At 31.6% G+C, this 23643-nt stretch overlaps 1 protein-coding gene across 6 annotated transcripts in view; it reads right to left on the bottom strand.

The window, feature by feature from the left end:
• The window catches only part of tgo (Aryl hydrocarbon receptor nuclear translocator homolog tgo), a 211999-nt gene extending 208397 nt beyond the window's left edge, over positions 1–3602 (bottom strand). For 3 of the 6 annotated variants that reach the window (XM_072545429.1, XM_072545428.1, XM_072545426.1), the window contains exons 1-2: positions 3239–3375; positions 3004–3052 (exon numbers count right to left, since the gene is read on the bottom strand). Coding sequence is in view for 2 of the 6 variants with exons in the window: in XM_072545425.1 (XP_072401526.1) it covers positions 3004–3052; positions 3389–3416 (77 nt within the window). In the remaining 4 variants the exon portion in view is untranslated. The other 3 variants (XM_072545425.1, XM_072545424.1, XM_072545427.1) reach the window with 2 other exon arrangements.
• Between the last annotated feature and the right edge of the window lie 20041 nt (positions 3603–23643).

Genomic DNA, 23643 nt, shown 5'->3' with positions numbered 1-23643 from the left:
AATTCTATTGTTTACTCTTTTTATATTCGTCCTTGCCCATGACGATATCAGTCGATCAGTAAGTCAACTTTTGTTGTGGAAATAGCGCATGGTAAACAAAACCACGCTTGGATTATTTGCAAGTTTGAAACTCAAGTATTTTTTAAAGTTGACAACTCCGCGATTACTAAGTGTGTCCCAGATTCTGATGAAAACAATTTTAATTAAAACAATGACACAATTTAAGAAATATGTAAAATATTTCTTCGAGATTAATTATGAATTCTAATATCTTAGAAATAATATTACACTGCGACTCGTAAGATCTTTTATATCATTTGTTTCACGTCTGTTTTATAGATAGGCTTTAGCGTCTGCTGTCAGACCTCTTTTGGGTTTATATTTTCTTCTGCTTGATCTTCAGAAGTATGGCCCATAACAGGATCCGGTTTCATACTTTCAGGATGACTGAGGCTGCTTTGTTAGTTTGTTCCTGGTCCATTCTAGTGAGAAACTAGAGAATGTATGGTCATTTCCGGCGAATTCTCGGCGATCAGGAAACCTGGGTAACGCCTGATACTCAAGAGTTGAGCCGTCGCCTAACAGAATTAACGACCACGACCGATCATGAAGAGCCACTATACCACGACAAAGTCTTATAGCTTTCAGTTGGGATATACATGGTAATAGCAATATTTTAGTTCTTGTACACTCTCATAGAAGCTGTAGCTATTTTTCATTTAGAACTCCTATTTTTAGGGGTGCGACACGGGTGTATTTTGTCTCCTATGCTCTTCAATCTCTATATGGAGAACATTTTTGCAGAGGCACCGGAAGGCTCTGAGTGTGAGATAAACGTAAACGGGTTCCCGATAAATAACATTCGTTACGCCGACGGCACCGCGATAATAACAGACAACGAACATGATATGCAGTTGATGTTAAATAAAATAAACACCGTAGGAAAAATATATGGCTTGAAGATAAATACTGGAAAAACTAAATGCATGGCAATAAGAAAAAACGCACTTTTAAGAATACAACTGCAAGTAGATAATGCTCCAATCGATCAAGTGAAAACATTTAAATACTTGGGAATGATGATGAATGACCAATGGGATCCTCAACAAGAAATAAAATGCCGTACCGAACAAGCAAGACAAGCTTTTATCAAATTTAAACCGTTACTATGTAACCGCAATATATCCTTCAATCTCCGCTACAGGATGGTTAAATGCTATGTATGGTCCATATTGTTATACGGCATGGAAACATGGACGTTAAGAGTACCGTCCATTGATAACTTGTAGGCCTTCGAAATGTGGACGTTGCGAAGAATGTTCAGCATACCATGAACAGATAGGGTGAGAAAGTAGGAAGAAAAAGGCAAATACTGAGAGAGAACTACTTAATTTGATCAAAATGTAAGAAAAAATTGGATACCTCGGCCATATTCTGAGAGGAAATAAATACGCAATCCCTCAACTAATCATCCAGGGAAAGATTGATGACAAGAGAGAAGTAGATCGCAAACAAATATCGTGGCTACGGAACATAAAGAACAGGACAGGCATAAATAACACTAGCGATCTTTTGCATGCCGTAAAAGACAGACGTCTGGCCTTAAGATAATTCACCAACGCACTATAGGTGCACGGCACTATAAGAAGAAGATTTTTAGGGGAGAGATCGGATCATTCTTAATTTTATTTGCCTTTTAAAGTTCTTTTCAAAATCTTTAGAATGTTTTTGCTTTTGTTACTATTTTTTCCCCCATCTTACCTTACATACTCCTGATCTTTTCCTGATTGTACAAATTATGTTATCTCCCTTGCTGGTTTTATCTTTTCTTTCCTCATTTTAGATACTTATTTCTCATCTATTGTGCCTTTATTGCTATTACTATATTCTCATTTTTCATCCATAATATATTATATTTATTTCTCGATTCGTTCACATATTTTTTTCATTTAATATTTTGAGTCTTAACTTGTTCCTTATTAATTTTCTTTCAAAAATATTGAGTTTCTTTCTTTCCCTCTTGTTGCTAATGTGCTTGTTTCACTGACATATATAACAATATGTTGCTTTTATATAAAGTATGAAATTAAATAGAATTTAGTGTGACCAATTAAACAAAAAATAAATTTTAAAGCAGAGATTTATTGTGTTGGTGGGTTTTTTCTAGTTAGCAAAGGAATTACTAACAAAAGAATTTTACTATAATGATTGTATATAATAAAATGTGTGATATTAATAAAAATAAATCACATACTATTATTCTTCATCAAATTCAGGAATTCTAAAGTTTTAAGTTGATTTAATGTAATCAAATGAACCATTCCCACATATAGTGTAGCAAGAAACCAACATACTTAAAAAACAATTTTCAGGTCTTATACCTTAAAATGAAAAATTATATCCATCTTTCAGTATAATTCTGTTAGAAGCTGAAATACCAAATTAAAAACTTAATACTTTTTGAAAACACAGCCTAATGATCTTAAAGACATAATAATATACTCATGAAATATCTACAAACAGTCTACAACACAAAAAAACATGGAGAATGACTTGTACAAGAATGAATGAATAGTCAATAATGATAATTCATAGTACCTAATCACAAAAGTTTTACATTTTCTTTATATAAAAAGAAAAAATATTTGGGGTTTAGGTGGCACAAATGAAATTATTATTTTATAAAACATATGGCTCACCCTATATATTAAGGAATTCCATATTGAAATTAATCAATCACACTGTACTAAACCAAAATATCCTAATTATAAATATATTGTAAACCTCAATAAATTACTCTTCATAATAGACAAAGGATTTAATAAATACAATTGATTAATTCCAGTCCTTATTTAATTATAGGCCTTTATGTCAATAACTATAATATTTTGTTAAAAAAAACCCTGTATTAAAATATTTTTTAACTGAATATTGCGTGCATGTAATAAAATTTATTGAATTGAAAGTAATTAATAAAACAAAAGATTTTAAATAAAAACTCACCCTATATTAAGTGCCCTCCTCTTTTGGATGCCTTTAGTGGGATCAGCACCTAGAAAAATTTCAAATTAAAGAACTGTAAGTAGAAGATGAAATAAATCAGAGACCCTTTGTACTTTGAATTATGAGCAATTGTATTTTATAAAAGCTGCGTACCTACAACATTAAGACAGGTCTAAGGGTTGTTTTAAGTACAAGAATTGATCAATGAAAGTAACTTTTGATTTGAATATAATACCATTAATTGTAAGAAATAAACCAGTCCAAAGACAAAATGAAACTTTAGGCTTCTACACTTCGATAACCACGTAAATAGCGCATATCAAGGATGTTATTATTTATAAATAAACTGAAACATATGACCACCTTACCACACAGCTTTACTAACCTGGCACAGAATGTGTAACAGCTGACATCTGTGAGATAAATCATGCGAATTGATGTACCACCGCTATTATTTTGAACACATTACACTTACAAATTGATAATTTAAGCATTAAGTTCCTTATTTTTAAACACAAACATTCAAATCAAAATTTATGTTTACTATGAAAGCTCCGCCATGTTCTAATCATAAGCATGCAGGGTGGTAGGAGGGGCTTGACTGGCGTTTGGCATCTGACGTAAACATAAATTGAAATTAAAAGTTTGTCCACAAAATGTTAAACAAGAGTCTATATCATCTTATAAATTAAACTAAATAGATGAAATTAAATATCTAAAAACAGGCAATAGTTATATTTTAGTTTTATTGGAAGCACGACAAAACAGCACGGATATTTAAATAGCAGAACGATAATGAAAACAGGTCTTCTGAAGATTAGAAATTCAAATACATTTTTTCATTGTATTATTGTTACTATTGAATATTAGATATTTTATAACAATGTTGTTGGAATTTAAAGTTGGGATTTAAAGTTTTATTAATCGTTTCTGCTTGCAAAAATCGCTATTTTATTTTTATTACTTAACCTTACATGGCAAAAATTTAGGAATTTAATTTCAACGCGTATATAAATGTTTATCTTTTATTAAACTGGTTGGATTAGAAATTCCTTACTCTTTTATTAATCAGCTAAAATACATCTCATTCACGAGATAATAAATATACATTAAATAAAATTGCTATTTCCATGTAATTTCTTGCCATTAGATAGGCAACCAAATATGCAACCCGAACTATAAGATATGATGAGTACTCACTCAGTACTATTAGAGATATTTTAAAAACCTCCAAAGTATCCAGCTCGATTTAACCTAGATAAAATAAATATATAATCAGAAATTATTAGTATATATTTAATGAAACTGCGATTTTAGGTTCCTTACGATCTATTAGATAGGCAATCAAATATACAACTTAGATTGGCTGAATGTTAAATCTCAAAATAGACTACCAAAGATTACTGTGGTGTAAATATAATGCTAAGTATATTAACAAACAATAGTTTATTCTGTTTATATAATTGGTCTGTATCATCTATACCTACGTTATAATGACAAGACGAGCATTATTAGGTAATAGTGTAAACCAACGAAATTCATGAGAGTTTTTTAGTTGGGATCAAATTTGAAGCAATAACTGGTATAATAATATATAAAAACAATACATCAACTAGATAAATTAAGAATAAATTAAATATTGTCATATTTAGGATTTATTTTAGCTCTAACATATCATCTTTAGCATCATTTTGTAGTTCCAACGCCTAGTCTTTAATGTACCTACCTATCAGTTCGTATTCTCTCCTGGATTGATCCAAATATGCATTAAAATCAATTCCTATTACGACAGTCTCTGATAAAATATGTCTAATATTGATTGTAGAAAACTTTTCTTTTATTTTTACCCAGTCTGACTCTCTCTCCAACATACGCACACGCAAACTCACACGCACGCACGCGCGCGCGCACACACACACACACACACACACACATACACACACATAAACACACTCACTCACCCACGCACACACACACACACACACACACACACACACACACACACACACACACACACACACACACACACACACACACACACACACACACACATAAATAAAAGCAAATACAGGGCCTTTCATCATTTAGAAGGTTTCCAATTTTCTGATGAACTATTGAAAAAAAAAATCACTAGTTTTAAGTAATTCTTTGCAAGAAGCTCTTGAGCACACTACAAGCTTTTTTTTAAAATAAGTTGAAATATTATGTGCCATATAATAAATTTTGTTGTAGGGTTATTGCTGAAATATGGATGTGGATGTTTCAATAGCTTTATTTACTCAACTGTCGGTTTAGAAGATTGTTTATTTCCAGCGTTTTCATCAATTTTCCAATATTTCTGAAAAGTGCACAACATTTGCACACTAACTTTTAGCTATATTGAATACCTACCATTTTTATTTAATTTTTCTTAAAACGCCTGTTTAAAATTTCCTTTATCTTAAATAACCAATATAACATTGACAACACAGCTGCTTGGTATATGCTTATTAAATGGTCTATCAATGAAGAAAAACATTTCTCTCAACATGATTTACCAGGAGTAAATTAAATTAAAAATATATTAGAATAGATAAGCCAGCAGAAGATCCTGATTCTTATTTAATCAGAAAATCAATTAATTAATTGCTAGCTCAAGCTATAGACCTCAGGTAGAACTTGAAAACAAGAAAAATAAGAAACTTTTGTAGGATATCCTGGGCCAGTCCATGACAGAAGGGTCCTAAGAACTTCTCCATTATTTCATTCTCTGGAAGAAAAATTTAGAAATAAATTTATTATTGAGGATGGCGTATATTCTTGTTTAAAATATCTCCTCACCATCTTTAAGGACAATGGACACCTTATTAGACGGCAAAAAAATTATAAGTATATTCTATCAAATAATAAATATGTCACTGATCATTGTTTTGGCATTATGAAACAGAAATTCAGACAATTGTACCATGTCAAAATTAAAAATATGCAAGATATTGCTCATTTGATAAGAGTTTGTACAGTTTTGTATAACCTACATATGCCTAGATGAGAAGTTAACTGAAGAGGAAGTACAAAATATGATACTAGAAATTTTCATTGTGAGATATATCAATGAAGCTGATAGAGATGATTGAACAAATTACGGTTTGTACTATAAAAGCTTATTCATAGCTGGTCTTATTACATGGATCTCCACTTTTTTTCTCCACATGGATTTCTCTGTTACTTTTGATAGTCGTCATTAATTATTTTTCTTTTGTCATTCTTCGAAGCACCTCTGTGTTTGTTATTTTATCAGTCCCGGGTATTTTCAATATTGATCTAAAGTCCATAGTTCGAATGCTTCTATTTTGTTGCAGCAGTACTTATTCATCGTCCAAGTCTCCACACCATATAAAAATATCGAATGAATAGAACGTTTTACTAGACAGGTATTTTTAGTTTCTAAGCTCAAGTCTAAACTGATTAGTATTCTGTTCTTATTTTCATCAGTTCTTCACCTCAGAATTATTCATGCTTTAAATATAGGTATGGTCTGGTCTGACTTCTTATGCATGCTAGTCAGTTACCTCATGAGATAGATTTGTTTAACTTATGTATCAATAGCTTTAGGTACTTACTATTTGAAGTTGGTACTGAAATACTAAACTGCAAAATGATACTTTGTATAAATAAGTGTGCACTGTCTTATCTATTGTATTCATGTATATTATACTATTTGTAATTTTATATATTGTATATTTTTTAATGCTGCATTCTTGTATAATTTTGACAGTGGGTTTGTCTCGTTTGTTATCAATAAATTAATAAAAACGATGTATGGTAGTTGAACTTTATTTTAATTTGTTGTTTATTTCAATTCCCAAATATTTGAATTATAGGGACGGTTATATAATATTGTTACACATGAGTGATCGTGGATTCTCCTTCCTCAAGTTTTTCCAAGTATTTCAATTGATAAATCTCTCCATAGTATGTCTTTTTCGATTTTTACTTCAATTGTCCAACAAAATCAATTTATGTTGTTGGCTGACAGTCTTAGTATTATGTATAATTTTTACAGTAATATGATCATAAACAAATAACAAATTGTTTTATATGAAGGTAGGAAATACTATGTATATAGTCTTTTTAAATTTAAATATTTATTTTTATTTATTTTAATTAATTTGTAATACAAAAATAAACAATGAAATGTAAAATGTACTACAAATGTAAAAATGAATAAAATAATAGGTATCTATCTATGAAATCTTTATTGGACTTGGAAACACTAAAATTTTACAATTATTGCTACAAGTAATACATAATACATAGATGAAATTTAACATAATACATAGTATGGACGTTAATTTTAAAATATTCGAAACATTAAAAACACTGCATAGAATTAATAAAAATTGTACAATACTACCATAAAAAAACGAATTTTACATAAAATCTTTGACATATAAGACAAAATCATTTAATTAACTTAACATAGTCAATGAGTTTTTTCTTAAAAATAAAAATATTTGGAGAATATTTAATATGATCTGGTAGCTTATTAGTCTCTAAATAAAATGTGATTTTTGGTAATATGCTCTAAGATTTGATGATATACATCCAACTTAACTACCCTTTCCATTGGGGTTAAAGAATTAATACTACAGAGTTGCACTGGCTTTAAGAGTATTTTTTGTTATCTTAGGAATAAGAACTATTAGTGACCTTTAATGCATAAGGAAATTTACCGCTTTGTAGCGAAGCATTAAAGTTCTAAATCTTAAAGTGAAATATTAAAGTTCTATATCTAAAATAATACCTAATATATAATATATCTATGTCTAATATCTCTCTTTTCTTCTATACCATGGTTTAAATCAATCAATCAATTTTTAAAGCTTGTTAATGGAATAATCCAATCTCCGAAATGCTTCAGCTAATTTTTTCATTGACTATCTAAAATAAAAATATATAATATAACCATGTCTATAATAATAACTATCTATATCTATAACTGAATAAGAAAGAATGCCAGAATTATGGGGCCAATTATATTGCTAAATGTAACAAAATTCTTTCTGGTATTATCTACAATAGATTTTTAGAAGACTCCGAGAATATAATCGATCATCAAAATGGATGCAAACCAAACAGAGCTACTACCTACAATATATGCATACTAAGAACTATTCAAGAAAAATCTTATGAATACGATGTAGAACTATATAATATGTATATAACAACAAGCTTTCGACAGTGTGAAAATAAACAAAATGCTGGAAGATATTCGTAATCTAGGTATACCTTACAAATATATCTGCCTCATAAAAATGACGTTACAGGGTTCAAAAGCTACAGTTAGAGTAGATGAAGAACTGACTCCTAGATTTAAAATCAATGTAGGAATGAGACAAGCAGGTACACTATGTTATTCAACCTCGTTCTCAGTAAATAGTAAAAAGAGCGAAACAAAAAAAAAGTACAAGACCATTAAAAGAACACTTGACAATGAAAATATCGTAATAGACAACTAGAAGATATCTACAATTGGAAAATAACCCACATTAAGGTTGTTTTCCTAAAAGTTCTTTAAGAATTTTGTGTATTCTCTCAAGTACATCGTTTTTTCTTCCTTTTTGGGCCAATTTCCTCTCCTCTATTTCCAGACTTCTTTTGTAATAATCTCTCCTGTCTGATCTAATCTCTTCCAGGAGACTACTTTTGAGATTTCTGTTTGGGTACAGTCTTGTGACTAACTGGTAGGCACTCCGTCACCTAAAATTAAATATACATCATGTACATTTACATCATGATCAATACATGTTTTCAAAAAAAACTATATAAGCAAAATAATTGCTTGATTGGAAATTGAAGATTAAGAAGTTGTGTATATTACATAAAAATAAATATCCTGATTAACTGATTAACATGTGATGTGTAGCTACCTTGTTCTATGCTACAATCAGTTATGCAGTCGTGATCCATAAAATCTTTGGGGTGAGAAATAGTATCTGTGCTAAGTAGGGTGGTAGGGTTAATATTTTTATGGCCTAAAATGGATGCCATGACCTCTTCATACTCAAAATCTTGTGGACCCCTACGATTTTGTTTATTGCTATCTACAAACCTTTTGTAACCCCTTTCGAATACCTTCCATCTATTTTCACAGTAAGCTGCTGTTATTTTTATGCCCAAACAGTTTTGTAGCTCTTTAGATATATCCTCATACATCTTTTTCAGACTCTTCATGGTTAGGGTGCTAACTTGAAATCTTTAATTTTTATAAAAGTCTAAAGTGAAAAGCGTATTTTTGTTGTTCCATCTAAATATGGCATCATTCACTATTGCCCACGTGGACACTGGTATATGGTTCTGCTTGGAAATTTAAAAACTCATTTAAACCTAAAAAACAAAAATAATCATCAGAGAAAATTTCAGTTTGCTTATCGCTATTAATTAGTATGTTTATTTTTGATTTTGAATAGTGTAATTTAGTGTAAAGTGATTTATGAACAAGTTTTACTGTAAGTTAGACTATCTTTTTATTAATACCTTATCAACAAATGGTAAACAACGACCAGAAATATTAACATAAGGTTAATTCATCTGCTTATTACTAATGAACCTGTTCAAGAATGAGGGTCATAATCAGGTAACATAGACCCAATATGCAGGATCCAGGGGAAGGAATTTTTGGTCTTACTAATTCTCAACATGTTACTCCCCTATCCAATACATCAAAATTATACTCTACTGCTGTGAACCAATCTAACAAAAAATTTCCAAGCAGAAAACAAGCCATTTTGTCCAATTCACTTCCAAATACTGAAATTGACGATTATTTAAATGTCATAGCTACTAAAATCGATCCCAATAAAATTTTCGCCATTTCCAGGATTGTAATATGAATATTGTAATATTATTCGAACAGATAATGGAACAATAGTAATCAATCTGTCCTCTCTATGTACTAGAACGACAACAAAAACAGTTACCTAACACCTTAAAAGAATGTTTAAGTGAAAATAAAACATTTAAAATTCTTAATTTCTTACGTGCCATAGGACTGAGTAACCAAATTTAATATTATCTTTTTGCTCATTTTTCACGTTTCATGTAAATACAGTTTAATGTTAATAACCGTTTGTGGTTGCAGCAAATTGTAAATAAAAAAATAATAATCATAAGATAATGGAACTTACTCATTTCATAGGATACAATATAAAAAATTATAATATCAACAAAAAATTTCACTTCAACAAATCAGGCTGTAAAATAAAACCAACCAGGCACTAAACCTGAATTTTTATGTACTTATGACCTGAACTAAGATTGTTCAAAATTTATTCGCGGTTAAAATCAATCCAGAACTGATTATGAACCGCGCTTGCGCACAATCCGATTACTACAAGGATTCTGAACCGATCCTGAACTCGTCCGGTACTGGTACCGCGAACGAAACTATTCTGATTATGAACGGCGCTTGCGTACAATCCGATTACGAAGAGGGTTCTGAACAGATCCTGACCTCGTCCAGTGCTGGTACGCGAACAAAACTTATGATATGCTAAGCATCATCGGTATAATATACTAAGGATGAATCCTATGAATCAACGATGTAATATACCTTGGACAGTTCATACAAACTATAAAACAGTTTGATATTTTTACTGTCCTATTAAGAAAGAACCCCGTATCTCGACTATAGCGAGTTTTGAGAAAAACGCGATTAAAGATTTTTGTTTAATCCCTTGTACTTTTAGTACAATAATAACACAAAATCATTTAGGCTAGAGTGTGTAGCATCGTAGTTAACTTTTTTCAAAAAAAAAATTGCAAAATTTCCATATGTACATTAGTTATGCGACATACGGTCTAACAAAGCAAAGGATTACTTAGCTAAAACCACGTATTATCCAAATTTGTCTTAAGCTTGGTTTTAACTATGTAATTATTATAAAATTTATATAACTGTCTCGAAAGGCAAAACATTTAAATATTTCAATATTTTTTATGAACATTTGTTGAATAAAACATAAGTATTTACGAAAAACGTTTATTTAAAAATACAAAATGAAAATTATTATTAATCGGAATTTGGCAATTCTTCCCAAAATTGATGGCGGTTCGCCGGTATAATTTGGCCTAAGTTTTTTAGTATTTGTTCTTTTCTCTTCTTAGCAATCCCAGAAGGTTTCGTCACAGCTGTGGGGTCCTTTATCCCAGATATTAACACTCTGGCCTGCAAAAAGTTCATCTCTATCAACTCCTCGCTAACGTCAATCTTAACGTATAAAATCTTGCTCTCTCTTTTCACAATTACTTTAACAATTTGTGATAGGTAAATACGTGACTCGGTTTTCTTTAATTTTGACTGTGATGATAAGTCTTTTCAGATAAGAAAATCGGAAACCCCCATTTCTTTCACCACCACACGATTCAGATTACACGTTTTAACGGCCTCGACGAAATCATGATAATCACAAACTTTCTTCTTTTTCTTTGACGATAGTTCCACTTGGTGGTGGAAACTATTAGCGGTGTTGCTTTATTCCTTAGAAAAAACCTCGCATATCGTTTTATTCTACGTTAAAAACCCGTATCTGCTGAGCTTATACCAGGTTTTTACTACGAAGCGTTAAATGCCAGGTTTATACTAAGCAGAATAGTCATTTTTGGCGTTTACGGGGAAACTACTTTATTTCATAAAATATTTAGAAATGTAAAATACCTTAAAGATCATGTAGATACCTTAAAGATCATCGCCATCGTAATATTTGTGTTCAGCATCCCAAGGGCGGCTGTGACAGGGAGGCGCTAGGGGCAATGCGCTCCCACTAACTTACTCATTGTAGTAGATATCTCCTACAATTTATATTGAATGGATTTTTCTTTATTTAAAAAGCTAATAAATGCATTTTGAAATAATTTTGCTTTATATCTCTTGTTCACTTAGCGCTTTGTTTTCATTTACGTAATACACGAACGTACTGCTGACCTGGCCGACGATGTTTCAAAACACATTCACTCCATACGATGGACAATTCTTCCAGCGATCGGCCCAGTGCTGTCAAGTTAGAAAATTATCGGGCAGTAGATGAGGAATTGCCATGTCCAAAATAAGAAATATCCTTACATGCGAGTAGTAACTGGCAAGGTTGTGGTATTTCCATTAACAATTTTTTTACTTATCCAGGGACCGCAGTGACGCCGCCCGAGATACTTAGTTTTCGGTCTGTATGTGTACAAGTCTCAATTCTGAAATTATTATTGTGGATATCCGATAAATCGATATAGCAACAATTATTAATAGTGTAAGCTTTATTAAGACACATACTTTGGACTTTTTGGAAAAAATTTTAAATACAAAACAATTTGGACCTCCTAGACCAAAATTGGACATAATTTAGGCGGGGCGAAGTGGTAATAGAACTTTTAATCGAAAAATCAACGAGAAACATTATTTGCTAGCAAACTGGTTATAATTTTGTGAGGAGAAAAATCGCTTCTATTGTTTTAAGTGTTTATTATTTTCACCTCAAGAGGACTTGGACTATCCGGGGTGTAAATGATATTAAACATCTTTCAGAGAAAATTAAAAACATAAGATTAGCTCTAAACATATCCATTATTGTATTGAATACCAATTATTATGATCACTAAATATTCAATCACAGTTAGATTCAGCTTTTAGAATAAAGGAACACAACGAGGTAGTGGCCAAAACAGGTATGTTTTAAATAAAATAATCTAGTAAATTAAATTTTGCAGAACGTTTGAATTAATTCTAAGAAGTAATGATGAAAGTTTGACATCTACGAATCCTGTAGTATTTCGGGGACGTGTAAACTTAATGGGAGAAGTTGACACTATATTACAAAAATATTTAAAAGAAAATAATAAAACCTTTTTGGGAACTTCAAAAACTATTCAAAACGAACTGCTGTATTTAATGTTATATGTCACTCGTAGATTAATAAGCAAAGAGGTAGAAGTGGCTCTTTTTGTGGCAATCGGGGCTGATAAGACTACGGACGCTTCGGTTAAAGATAAAATGGTTTTTATTTTGAGATATACCTTTGGTAACCAAATCTTTAAACGATTTTGGAGATATTTTTTACCTGATTTGCATAATGCAGAGGGCATTAAGTGTATTTTGGAGCAACTCAATAATTTAAAATTAAACACTACTCATAATAAGTTAATTTGGGCTAACACTCAAACCTTTCAACAACCTTTGGGCTAACTTATGTTATTGAAAGACGAATTGTTTTTACACTGGCAAAATTTCTTTAATAACATTATGCCGCACGTTGAGATTCTTTATAATCAAAAGCAATATTGAGAGCTGTAGATCCTGCAAGAATTCAAATATTTATATAAGAATTTAAAAATCAAATTCAAATTATCCGAAATAGATAATAATGATGGAAAAAGGAAACGAACCCAGGAAAATAACAACGTGTCGGCGAAGGAAATTTGTGATCTAATAAGGGTCACTATTGAGGATCAATTTTCATTTACGGCCCATTTAACTCTTTCGGTACTATTCTATCCCAAATATTATTTCCTGAACACAACCTTACTTTTTCCGAAGAAAAACTGAAGATTGCTTTGCAACATTACCCATTTGTAGATGGCACCAAATTAAAATCCGAGTTATGTGTACTATTCGATAGTGCTGACTTTGGAACGGCGAGTGGTCTTGTACCATTATTTGTAGTTTTTGTTGAAAACAATCTTACACATTTGTTTTCAGAGTCCAGAAAATGAATTAGCATTGCATGCACAACTCCTATCACAACAGTAGAAGCAAAGAAATCCTTTTCAACTCTTAAAGAGGATAAAAACATTTCTGCAGAATACGATCTCAGAAGAATATTCGGTCTAGCGATCCTATACATTGAAAAATAATTAATATCCAACTGCCACAATTTAAATGTACTCGTCATTGACTATTTTGTAAGGCAGAAAACATGTCACATTAAACTTAATTATAAATCCTACGTCTAACATACAATAGTGTTAATCAGAAACCGTTCAGGGTATAAAACAATTTTTTATATTTGTGTGGTGATGTGCTTGGAAGTATTGTGAACTTATATCTACTAATAAACCAGGATTATTCACTAGAATCCTCAGGTATATGGGTAAGTTTGCTGTGAAAATTAAGCTAGCAATATTTATCATAATTTCGTATTTGCCGCTCAAAATAATAGTGCCCCACTGATAATTTAACTTAGGAGCCGTCACTGCAGCAACCCCAAAAACCACCAGTAATAACTTTTGACTGATTTAGAATAAAAATAACATAAAACTCCAGGTGACGAGGTCCACGTTGGGCTCCAGGAAGTTCGAGAATCATCGCTGTCATAATATTCGTGTTCATAGACCTCGAAAAACCCCGAGTATGACTTTTGACTAAATGTGATTGAAGATTGAACACTTCAGCAGACGAGGCTCACTTTAGGAACTAGGTAGATCAAGAATCATTGTCGTTATAATATTCGTGTTCAGCGACCTCAACGAATGAAAATAACATAAAACTCAAGGGGACTAGGACACCAAGTAGTTCGAGTACGATATTCGTGTTCAGCGGCCTCGAAAACCTCCGAGTAATAAAATAAAACTCATTCCTGTCGATATTTTCATTGTTGCAAAATTTTCATTTTTTTACACTTTGGAAATGCATTTTTCCTATGCACAAAATGTAGTTTTCAATTTACCACCATAAATTTTGTTCACAAACTCTCCTGACACTTTCCCGAATCGAATGCAAAAGTTTCACAGCGATCTTGCTGCGAAAAATCGGTAAGTTTAGTCCTTCGTTTCATCGCCTAATATACTTAAGAAGCCAGGGAGATTTGAGTATTCACTATTATGTCCCCTTGGTATCTTCATGTTTTTTTTTGTGTTTTTTGTTGCGCAGATTGGATGTTTTAAGTAACAAATTTCGTGAAAAACAATTAAACATAGGCATTCGATGGATTTTCTAAGTATAACTTAGCTTTCGTACGTGTGATTAACTTTCAAAATCCCGTAATTCTTAAGATAACTTTGCAAGATTACTTTATCTTCATTAATAAAAAAGTTATAACAATTTTAACATTAAAAATTTCGCTAAATAGTTGAGAATTTATTTATATGAGATTTAAATAAAATTAAACTGTAAACTTAAATCTGCCTAATGAAAGTTATAAAATAAATCAAATTGAATATTTTAAGATTTGGCCAAAAATTAACATGGAAACATGTTAATTTTTGACCAAGATATGGAACTTTTAATCACGCGCTCTGAGGCGCACGGTCAGTTCGCAGCGAATAAAGACCAATAAATACGTAAAATCCATGTAAATTTAGTGATGCATATTCTTTATAATTCTAAAAAAATGATGAATTAATTTGTTTATAACTGTTTTAAATAAAATTGAGCGGTAAACATTGGCAATTTGGTTAATGAAGATTAAAACACATCAGAACAGCTCAAAACAAACATTTTAAACTTTGGTAAATGTTTCTATGTTAATTTTTTGCCGAGATATTGAAAATTGATTTACGCGCGTGGTTTACGCGTACGCGAGCTGATGGCGCGTGTTAAGCTTGCCACTTACGTTCCAACGGCGCAATAATGTTGAAAAACGAATGGGAACACACACGTACCGATTTTGCAGTATGAGTTTTACTTTCAAATCAAAAGCATATCGGACAACGATATACTTTTAGCAACTCTTGCTCTTTGTATAAACGAAAAAAATACAAGAAACGTAGATGGTGGTGCAAAGATTGGTTGCTGAAAAGACATACATACTATCACGTACATTTATTAGAAGAATTGCGATTATATCCAGATAATTTTAATTCCCTTTTATAACATGTTTGAAAATTATTAGTCTTTTTTAGCAACTCTTTATTAGTATCTGCTTTCACTTCTTGAAATTTAGCAACCAAAGCCCAAACCAGCTTTACATAGCTTTTCTAGAGGTTTTATCATGATATGATGTCGATTTTTTTTTCCAAAGACAGTCTTGTTCTTTATAAATGTCAAAGAAATCTCTTAAAAACTTCTAGCTATAAGCCATTTTCGAAATTTACCAGCAAATGATTTTTTTGCAGTCATACAATTTTATCGTTGACACAATATACACGATCAAATTTACGACCCAACCAACTCTGTCATACTGCTGCAGACTGACTTGTTTGTCTGCCCTCAAATCGCGCCGATTTGGTCGAATGGTGCCACGATCAAATTACGTTAAATTCTGTAGCATTCGACAAAATCGTAGTGCGGCGTTGGAACGCGTGTGGTGGGCTTTAGAGTGTGATATTAAAAGTTCCATATCTTGATCAAAAATTAACATAAAAACATTTATCAAAGCGTAAAATGTTCGTTTTTAGTTGTTCTACACCTTTCATTAACCAGATTTTCAAAGTTTATAGCTTAATTTTGTTTAAATCTCTTATAAACAAATTAATTCGCAACTTTTTATTGGCATTTTTAATGTTTATTGGTTATATTTTTTTTATTAATAAAAATTAAAATGAAAGCTAAGTTATACTTGGAATAGCCCAATTGTTTTTCACGAAATTTGTTATAACTCCGGTTCTAACAATCAGATCAAACGCCTTTTTGTTAATTTTTTCAAAAGGGACAATGTTCATTTTTGTAAAATTAAATATCTCCAATAGTTTAAGATATACAATCATTAAATTTAAACAATTAAATTGTTAATAAAAAATTATCTGAGTGGTTTTCAGCCTGTTACCCTCGAACAATCGAATCTATATACACATCGGTTTAGAACGTCTTTCGACGTTGTCCGATACCTAAACACCATCTCTTCCTATCTTCGCAGTCGTTTGTTGTTAAATTTCTTTCGCTCATGGACTTGTTTACGCCGTGTTGCCATTCTAATCTGGGTCTTCCTCTTTTCCGTCGACCTATCGGTTGCCATTCTATTACTTTTTTGGGGAGTCTTGATGCTGGCATCCGTTGAACATGCCCATACCACCTTAATTGTTTCTTCTCTATATCTTGAGTTATATTTCCTTCTATTCCCATACGTTGTTTTATTACATCATTTCTGATTCGGTCTCGTCTGGAAATACCTAAAGATCTTCTCATTACATCCATCTCTACTGCTTCTATTCGCTTTTTGTTCTTTTCACTAATTCTCCATGTTTCAGCGCCATAAAGAAGAGTAGTTTTAATCATGGTCTCATATATATTAAATTTCCTTCCTTTCGTTATCTCTTTACTCCACAGTATACCATTGAGACATCCTAAGATTTTCTTTGTTTGAGTGATTCGTTTTTCTATTTCCCGTTTATCAGTTCCTGTATTGTCAAAGGCAACACCCAAGTAGTCATAGCTCTGACAGCAGGAAATATGTTGTCCGTTTTCGAGGTCTATGTTATCTGACTCGTTTCCAATACAAAGATATTTGGTTTTTGTTGTATTGACATTCATTCCCAATGATTCAACGATCGAATCTACGGCACCAAAATACATAAAAAACTTCAAGGTACCGAGGGGACATAAAAGTGCATACTCAACGATCCACCTTGGTTCCTAGACTAAAAATAATGCCCATTTTAATTCCAGGAAGTTTTTTAACATATTTTCCGAATTGTATATAGAAATGTCAAAAAAATGTAATTTTTATTACAATTCGTTATAGTATATGGTATACATATGTATAAAATATTCATTTAAAAAATAATAATTTTAAGAATCAATTTTAACGGCACTTTTTTTAAGCCACCTGTCATTATTAACTTCAGTTACATCAGTTAAAATAATACCGTTGAAGATAAAAACTCCTACAAAATAATTAGTGATTATAAACTTAAACTTATCACATACATACAGATCGTATTATATTATTATCTTTGTTGGGACGATTGTACAAAAACGAGATACGAGAATTAGTAAAGTCGACGAATATATTCATTTTTGATTACAAAAGCAATTCTTTTTCTTTCACTATTAATATGCCCTAGAAAAGGATGAAAAGTGTGCAAAAAGTTATGAAGAGTTACAATTTTCTATATCGATTAATTTGAAACAAGGGAAGGGATTATTTGCATCTATAAAAGACTGATTATTGGTAGTACCAGTTCAGTTCTCAGTTGGTTGTTCCAGTAAAAAGATCTTCTCCCTTGAAGTTCTTCGAAGTGGTGCAGTGTCCAGTCTATTTAAAACCAGTTCACTAGTGAGATAGTTCTAGAAGTTGATACATCTTCTGATTATTTTAAAGTGATAGTGCCCAGTCTGTTTAAAAAAGTTCAGTTTTAAGACAGTTGTTGCAGCGAAAATACCTCCACCTTTAAGATTTTTGGCAAGTAATATACGAGTAGTACGCGCTCAGTTAATACTACGGTCGAGACATCGCTAGTTCAACAGTTTTTTCATTTTTACTAGAACTTAATGCAGATTAAAATGCCACAATTTGTTAGAGCTTCTTTCCGTAGACGTCGCACCGAAGATGAAATCGAAATAGATGGGTCTCCTCAGACCAGAGTTTTATCCGTTGAAGAACTATTAGCAGAGTATAAAAGAATGCATGATCCCATTGATAATATGGATGGAGAGGTAACAGATGAAGAAGGTGAGGCTGTATTTTTTGAGCGTTCATTACCACCTATCCAAGAAGAAAATATGGACGAACAAGGTGCTTCAACTCAAGATCCAAATAAATCAAAAGTAAGTGTGCCATCTGATTGTTTTGTTACTTCTCATGATCCAATGCTAGCAATCCAAAAAGAGAATTTTGAACAACCACTTGATGAGCAATTGGTTTTGCCCAAGGCACCAAGTCACATCGCAGTAGATATGCCTGCCGATGCTTCTGATGGTCCACAGACATCAATTCAAGATCAAGCCATCCCTAATAATTTGAATGTATCTAAGAACCCAGGTCATATCCAGCTAGACATACCGTGTGATGGTTCTGATGCTAATGCTCCAAAATTGGAATCAAATGGTATGGGTGAAGCTCTACCCGGTCCATTGGACTTGCATAACAATCCGGATGAAATCCAGTTAGATGTTCTTCCCGACGAGGTTGAAGCTGCAGTACCCACAGTGGAAGCAAGTGTTGAACAAGAAACAGTACCAGCTCCAAACATGATTGCTGGGGCGGATGCACCTGCAGCGGCGTTGGATCCACCAAACTGGTTTGAAAATATGACTTGCACTTTATGTTTTTTTAGAGTACTTGCCCTTTCATTTAGTACTGTATTTATGATCACAATATACATGTGTGGAACTAAGAATTAATGGAGATGTCTCCGAACTCCAATCTCAATCCCTTTCTTCTTCCAGTTTGTCTACTTCTCCTATTTTTCCATCTTTTGTAATTATTATAGGATGGGAGTAACATATAATTATTTAATGGAAACCATTTTATTTGTTGTTTCGATCACCCAGTCGGATTTCAAATATCATGAAACAAATTGTTTGATTTTAATAACTTTTAGTTTGAAAACGCTTCCGACTTGGAGGTCGAAACGGCAAATAAATTACTTTCAACTTTACAATTGTATTTTACGCACATTCTATAGAAACATCAGCATAAAGTACCATTTGGAAATTTCTCCGCACTCCCATCTTTATTTAAAATCTATTTTCCTTTCACTCTTTTCCGCCTCTTTTGTGTATCTGTACAAACTGTAGGCCTTGAAGTACGTTTTTATTCTTTTATGACGGCATGATTTATTACGAAATCTCCATTTTAATCCTTTTATGATGCCCTTCTAAATTTTTCGACTTCTTTGAAATACTCCCTATAAGTTTTCTGTTTCATTTAGCTTTTTAGGAATCTCCTATTTCCGAGTTCTTTTTATAAATTCATTCTTTGGTCTGATTTTGTCTGATTTATATTGCAATCCAGAAATGAATAATTTATTACATTCCTTTCTATAGGACATTCAAATGCAATCACAAATGTTATGATGTATTAGCTATTTTTTAGTTTTAAAACACATTTAAATGTAATTTTTTAATTTAATTTTTTTATGTTTTAATGTAATCGAAATAACTGGAGTCATATTGCAAGAAGGTGTTTTTGTGAATCAGCTTAAATCTTTTTTAATGCCGTGTATGGATAGCGCGAAAATGTAAATAAGTCATTACATATTTTAAAAATATACATATTGTTCATTTAGGTGGTTTGTTGTCCCGAACTCATATTTTTCTGAGATCTTTTTTTGCTCTATCAACGTAGATGACTCTAGGTAGAATATAGGTTGCTCAATTCCGTAAGCATTTTTAATCCATTTAACGAGGTGGATTAGTCCGCATATATCTTTTAGGCTATTTTTCAAAGATTTTTATGTTTTTTTGCTGTGTCTATCTGTTGTCCGGAATCTTTTGTCTCCAATTTGTAACTTTCTTCTTTGATATATCCTCTAGTAGTTGGTATTTCAATCGTATTTTTGGTCTTCATATTTCTGCACTCTTTCCATTTTTGCCATCCACTAACACCCTCAAGTATTTAAAAAGTAATCGACTCCCTGGAATTTATTTTCACCGATTTTTATTTCTGTTATTCTGTTTACATCGTCTTTTGTACTTATTCTTCTCTTATAGTCCTCTGTTCTTTGCTTCTCTTACCAACCTTAGAAGGTTTTCTTCTAGTTTTTGTTTGTCATTAATGCTAGGTCTTCCGCGTATCCTATGATTTGTGTTGAACTTTGAATAATTGATTTTTTCATCTCTGCGTCTCTGATTACTCCTTCTAGTCTATTAAATAGCGCCGTTGACAGAATATCTCCTTGTCTTGCAACACGTTTTATATTGATTTCGTTTGCATCTCATTCGGTTGTTTTGACTCTTGCTGATGAGTCATTCATTGTCATTCTACTCAGTCTTTTTAACTTTGCTGGTATTTCCATCCTTTTTATTTCTTTTAATAATTGGTGTCTGTTTGAAAGTCGATGGACAATATGTGTAGCTCTATGTCATGTTCATTGCTTTTTTCGATTGTTTGCGTTAGTACATGTATTGTGTCTATTTTTGATCACCCTTTTCCAAATCCCTGTTGATAGTGTCATATATTTTTTTCTAAGTAACTATTTAGTCGGTTTCTGATGATTATAGTCAGGATTTTATACTTTGTGTTCAATAACATAATAACTCTACTATTGTTGCACTTATTTGGATTTCTTGAAAATTGGAGTGATGTGCACGTTTTTCCATTCTACAGACATGTTTTCGTTCTTCCAAATTTTGACAATTACTTTGTACATCCGTTTTAACAGCTCCTCTCCTCCTTTTATGATCAGTTCGTTGTTAATTTTATCTGGCACCAGAGTTTTGTTTAGTTTTAGTTGCTCTATAAAATCAATAAATTCTGGATTGGTAGATGCATCGTCTTCCTCTGCATCTCTATTATCTGTTATTTCTTCGTCTTCTGCAGATGCCTCTTGGCTGGTTTTATATAGATTCGTAAAATGTTTCTCCCAATCTTTTTTGTTTATTTTTATACTTGTTTTTTGGTACTGTATTGCTATTTTATATATTAGAACAGTCTTCTGTTATCCTTATGATTTATTTCTAACTGTTGTAGTTGTTCAGAGATCCATGTCTCTTTCTTTCGTCTATAGAGTTTCATGTGTTTTTCTGCTCGGTAATGTTCTAGTTGTTTCTGCCTTTCATTTTCTAGCCATTTGTTTATTTCGTGGTTTTTAGTTTGATTTTATTTGCGATATTCTTCATCAAACCATGCTTTGGATTTTTTGTTTTCTTGGGTTCCTTCTATTTGTTCTGCTGTTTCTATTAAGCTGTTTTCTATGTTGTTTCATTTCTTTTCTATATCTTCATTGTTATATCTTCTCAGTTTTTGTCCCAATTCTTCAGTATACTGTATTTGTTTTGATTATTTTCATCTTTAATTTTGCTATTAATACTATATCATCAGTGTTCGCATTTGCTCCTCTATAAGATGTCACATCTTGTCCTCTTCGTATCCAATTTTTCTAAATTAACATATGGTCTATTTGATTGTCATCCGTTCTTCCCGGTATCATCTATGTTATCTTCTGTTCTCTTTTGTGTTTTTGTTTTGTACTGACTATATTTGTATTGGTTGTAGATGCTAGGTTGAACATTTTTCCTTCATTATCATTTGTGGCTTCATGTATTGTTTCTTAGCCCGCTACATTTCATGTACCCTACTTTTGTTGTATCTCCATTATCTTTTTCATCCTTTGCTATTTTCCTAATTATTGATTGTATCTCTCTTTCCGTTTTTGTCATGTCAGTTTAATCTTTACCTGAAGATTTGTTTCGATGAATTGTTCTAGTTGGTGTTTAATATCCTTGTTATCGTTTATTTCCAGCGTTAAGCCTTTAATTATTATGTTCTTTTTTTTTCTCAATTCGTTCTATTTTATCATTTGCTTCTTTGAGTCCTTTCTCTAACTTCATATTATTTTTCTTCAACTGTCTGATACAATGAAAGTCTCTTTTTGCTCCCTGGGCAGGTTTTTTTATTTAGCTCATCATATCATAGTGCCTTTACACACTTTAGGCATTATTAGCAACATATCTTCATTTTGGTTAGCGCTCTTATTTGGTGATCTCTTCGTAGCTTTGCTCTTTCCAAATAATTTTTTTTCTTCATACCCATCCCTGCTTTGTATTCTAAAAGTAAACATTGTTTTTTAAATTTTGTTTATAAAAATGCTCCTTTTATAACATCTTATATATCTGCGATGTTTTTATATCTACATTTTATTAGTCATGAAGTATATATAAGTAAGTATATATAAGTAAGTACATATATATATATATATATATATATATATATATATATATATATATATATATATATATATATATATACATTATTAAAAAAATTTACCAACCAACTTGCACTAATGACTTCGATTGAGTTGTTTTTCTTATAATCTTAAAACAAATTTAATATGTTTTTAATTTATGTACGTTATACTTTATGTAAGTGCGTCAACGTGTTAATTCGTGATATTAACGTTTCATAAATGTACCTTCACTTCAGCCAGATTTAATCTGTACAATCATTGAGAAAGTGCTGAAAACTCAATTACTCCATAAATTCTGCGTAATATTTGTCTCTCCTAATTTCAAAGCTTTGGCTATGCCCATCAAATATCCATGCTTTCAAAGCATGGATATTTGATGGGCATTTGAATTTATTAATTTAAATTTAAATTAAAGAACTTTTTAAGATCTACAATTTTTAATCAAAAAATGTATAAGAAATAATAAGGTCTATTTCTGCAACATTCTGGTCGTACCCTTCAGCTATTTTTTAATTTCCATAGTAACACCAGATCGTCAAATAATCCTAGACACTAGTATTTTAAGATATACAATAAACTTTTTAGCTCAGTTGATATTTGTTTAGATTTTCTATTACAAGTTGCTTGTACAATTAAAAAAAAATCCGAGTTTCGAAATGTAAATTTGCAAAAAAAGGTCTAATAATAATGCTTTGGACATTTTTTTACATACAGACATACATAATCGTTCTTTTTCTACCGTTAGGTGTCGAGGGAGTTGATTCTAGCTTTTGATGAATTTTCTCCATTCTTTCCTGTTTTTCGCCATTTGTGTTGCTTCTTGTCATGATTAGCCCTTATTTTATATTTCTGCTATGTCGCTGTTCCACTATTTTATTGCCCCGCCTCTTC

Source organism: Diabrotica undecimpunctata, chromosome 10 (genome assembly GCF_040954645.1).
Source record: "Diabrotica undecimpunctata isolate CICGRU chromosome 10, icDiaUnde3, whole genome shotgun sequence".
Taxonomy (NCBI): Eukaryota; Metazoa; Arthropoda; class Insecta; order Coleoptera; family Chrysomelidae; genus Diabrotica; species Diabrotica undecimpunctata.
The sequence above is the reverse complement of the archived record's forward strand: the minus strand, read 5'-3'. Positions and strand labels throughout refer to the sequence as shown.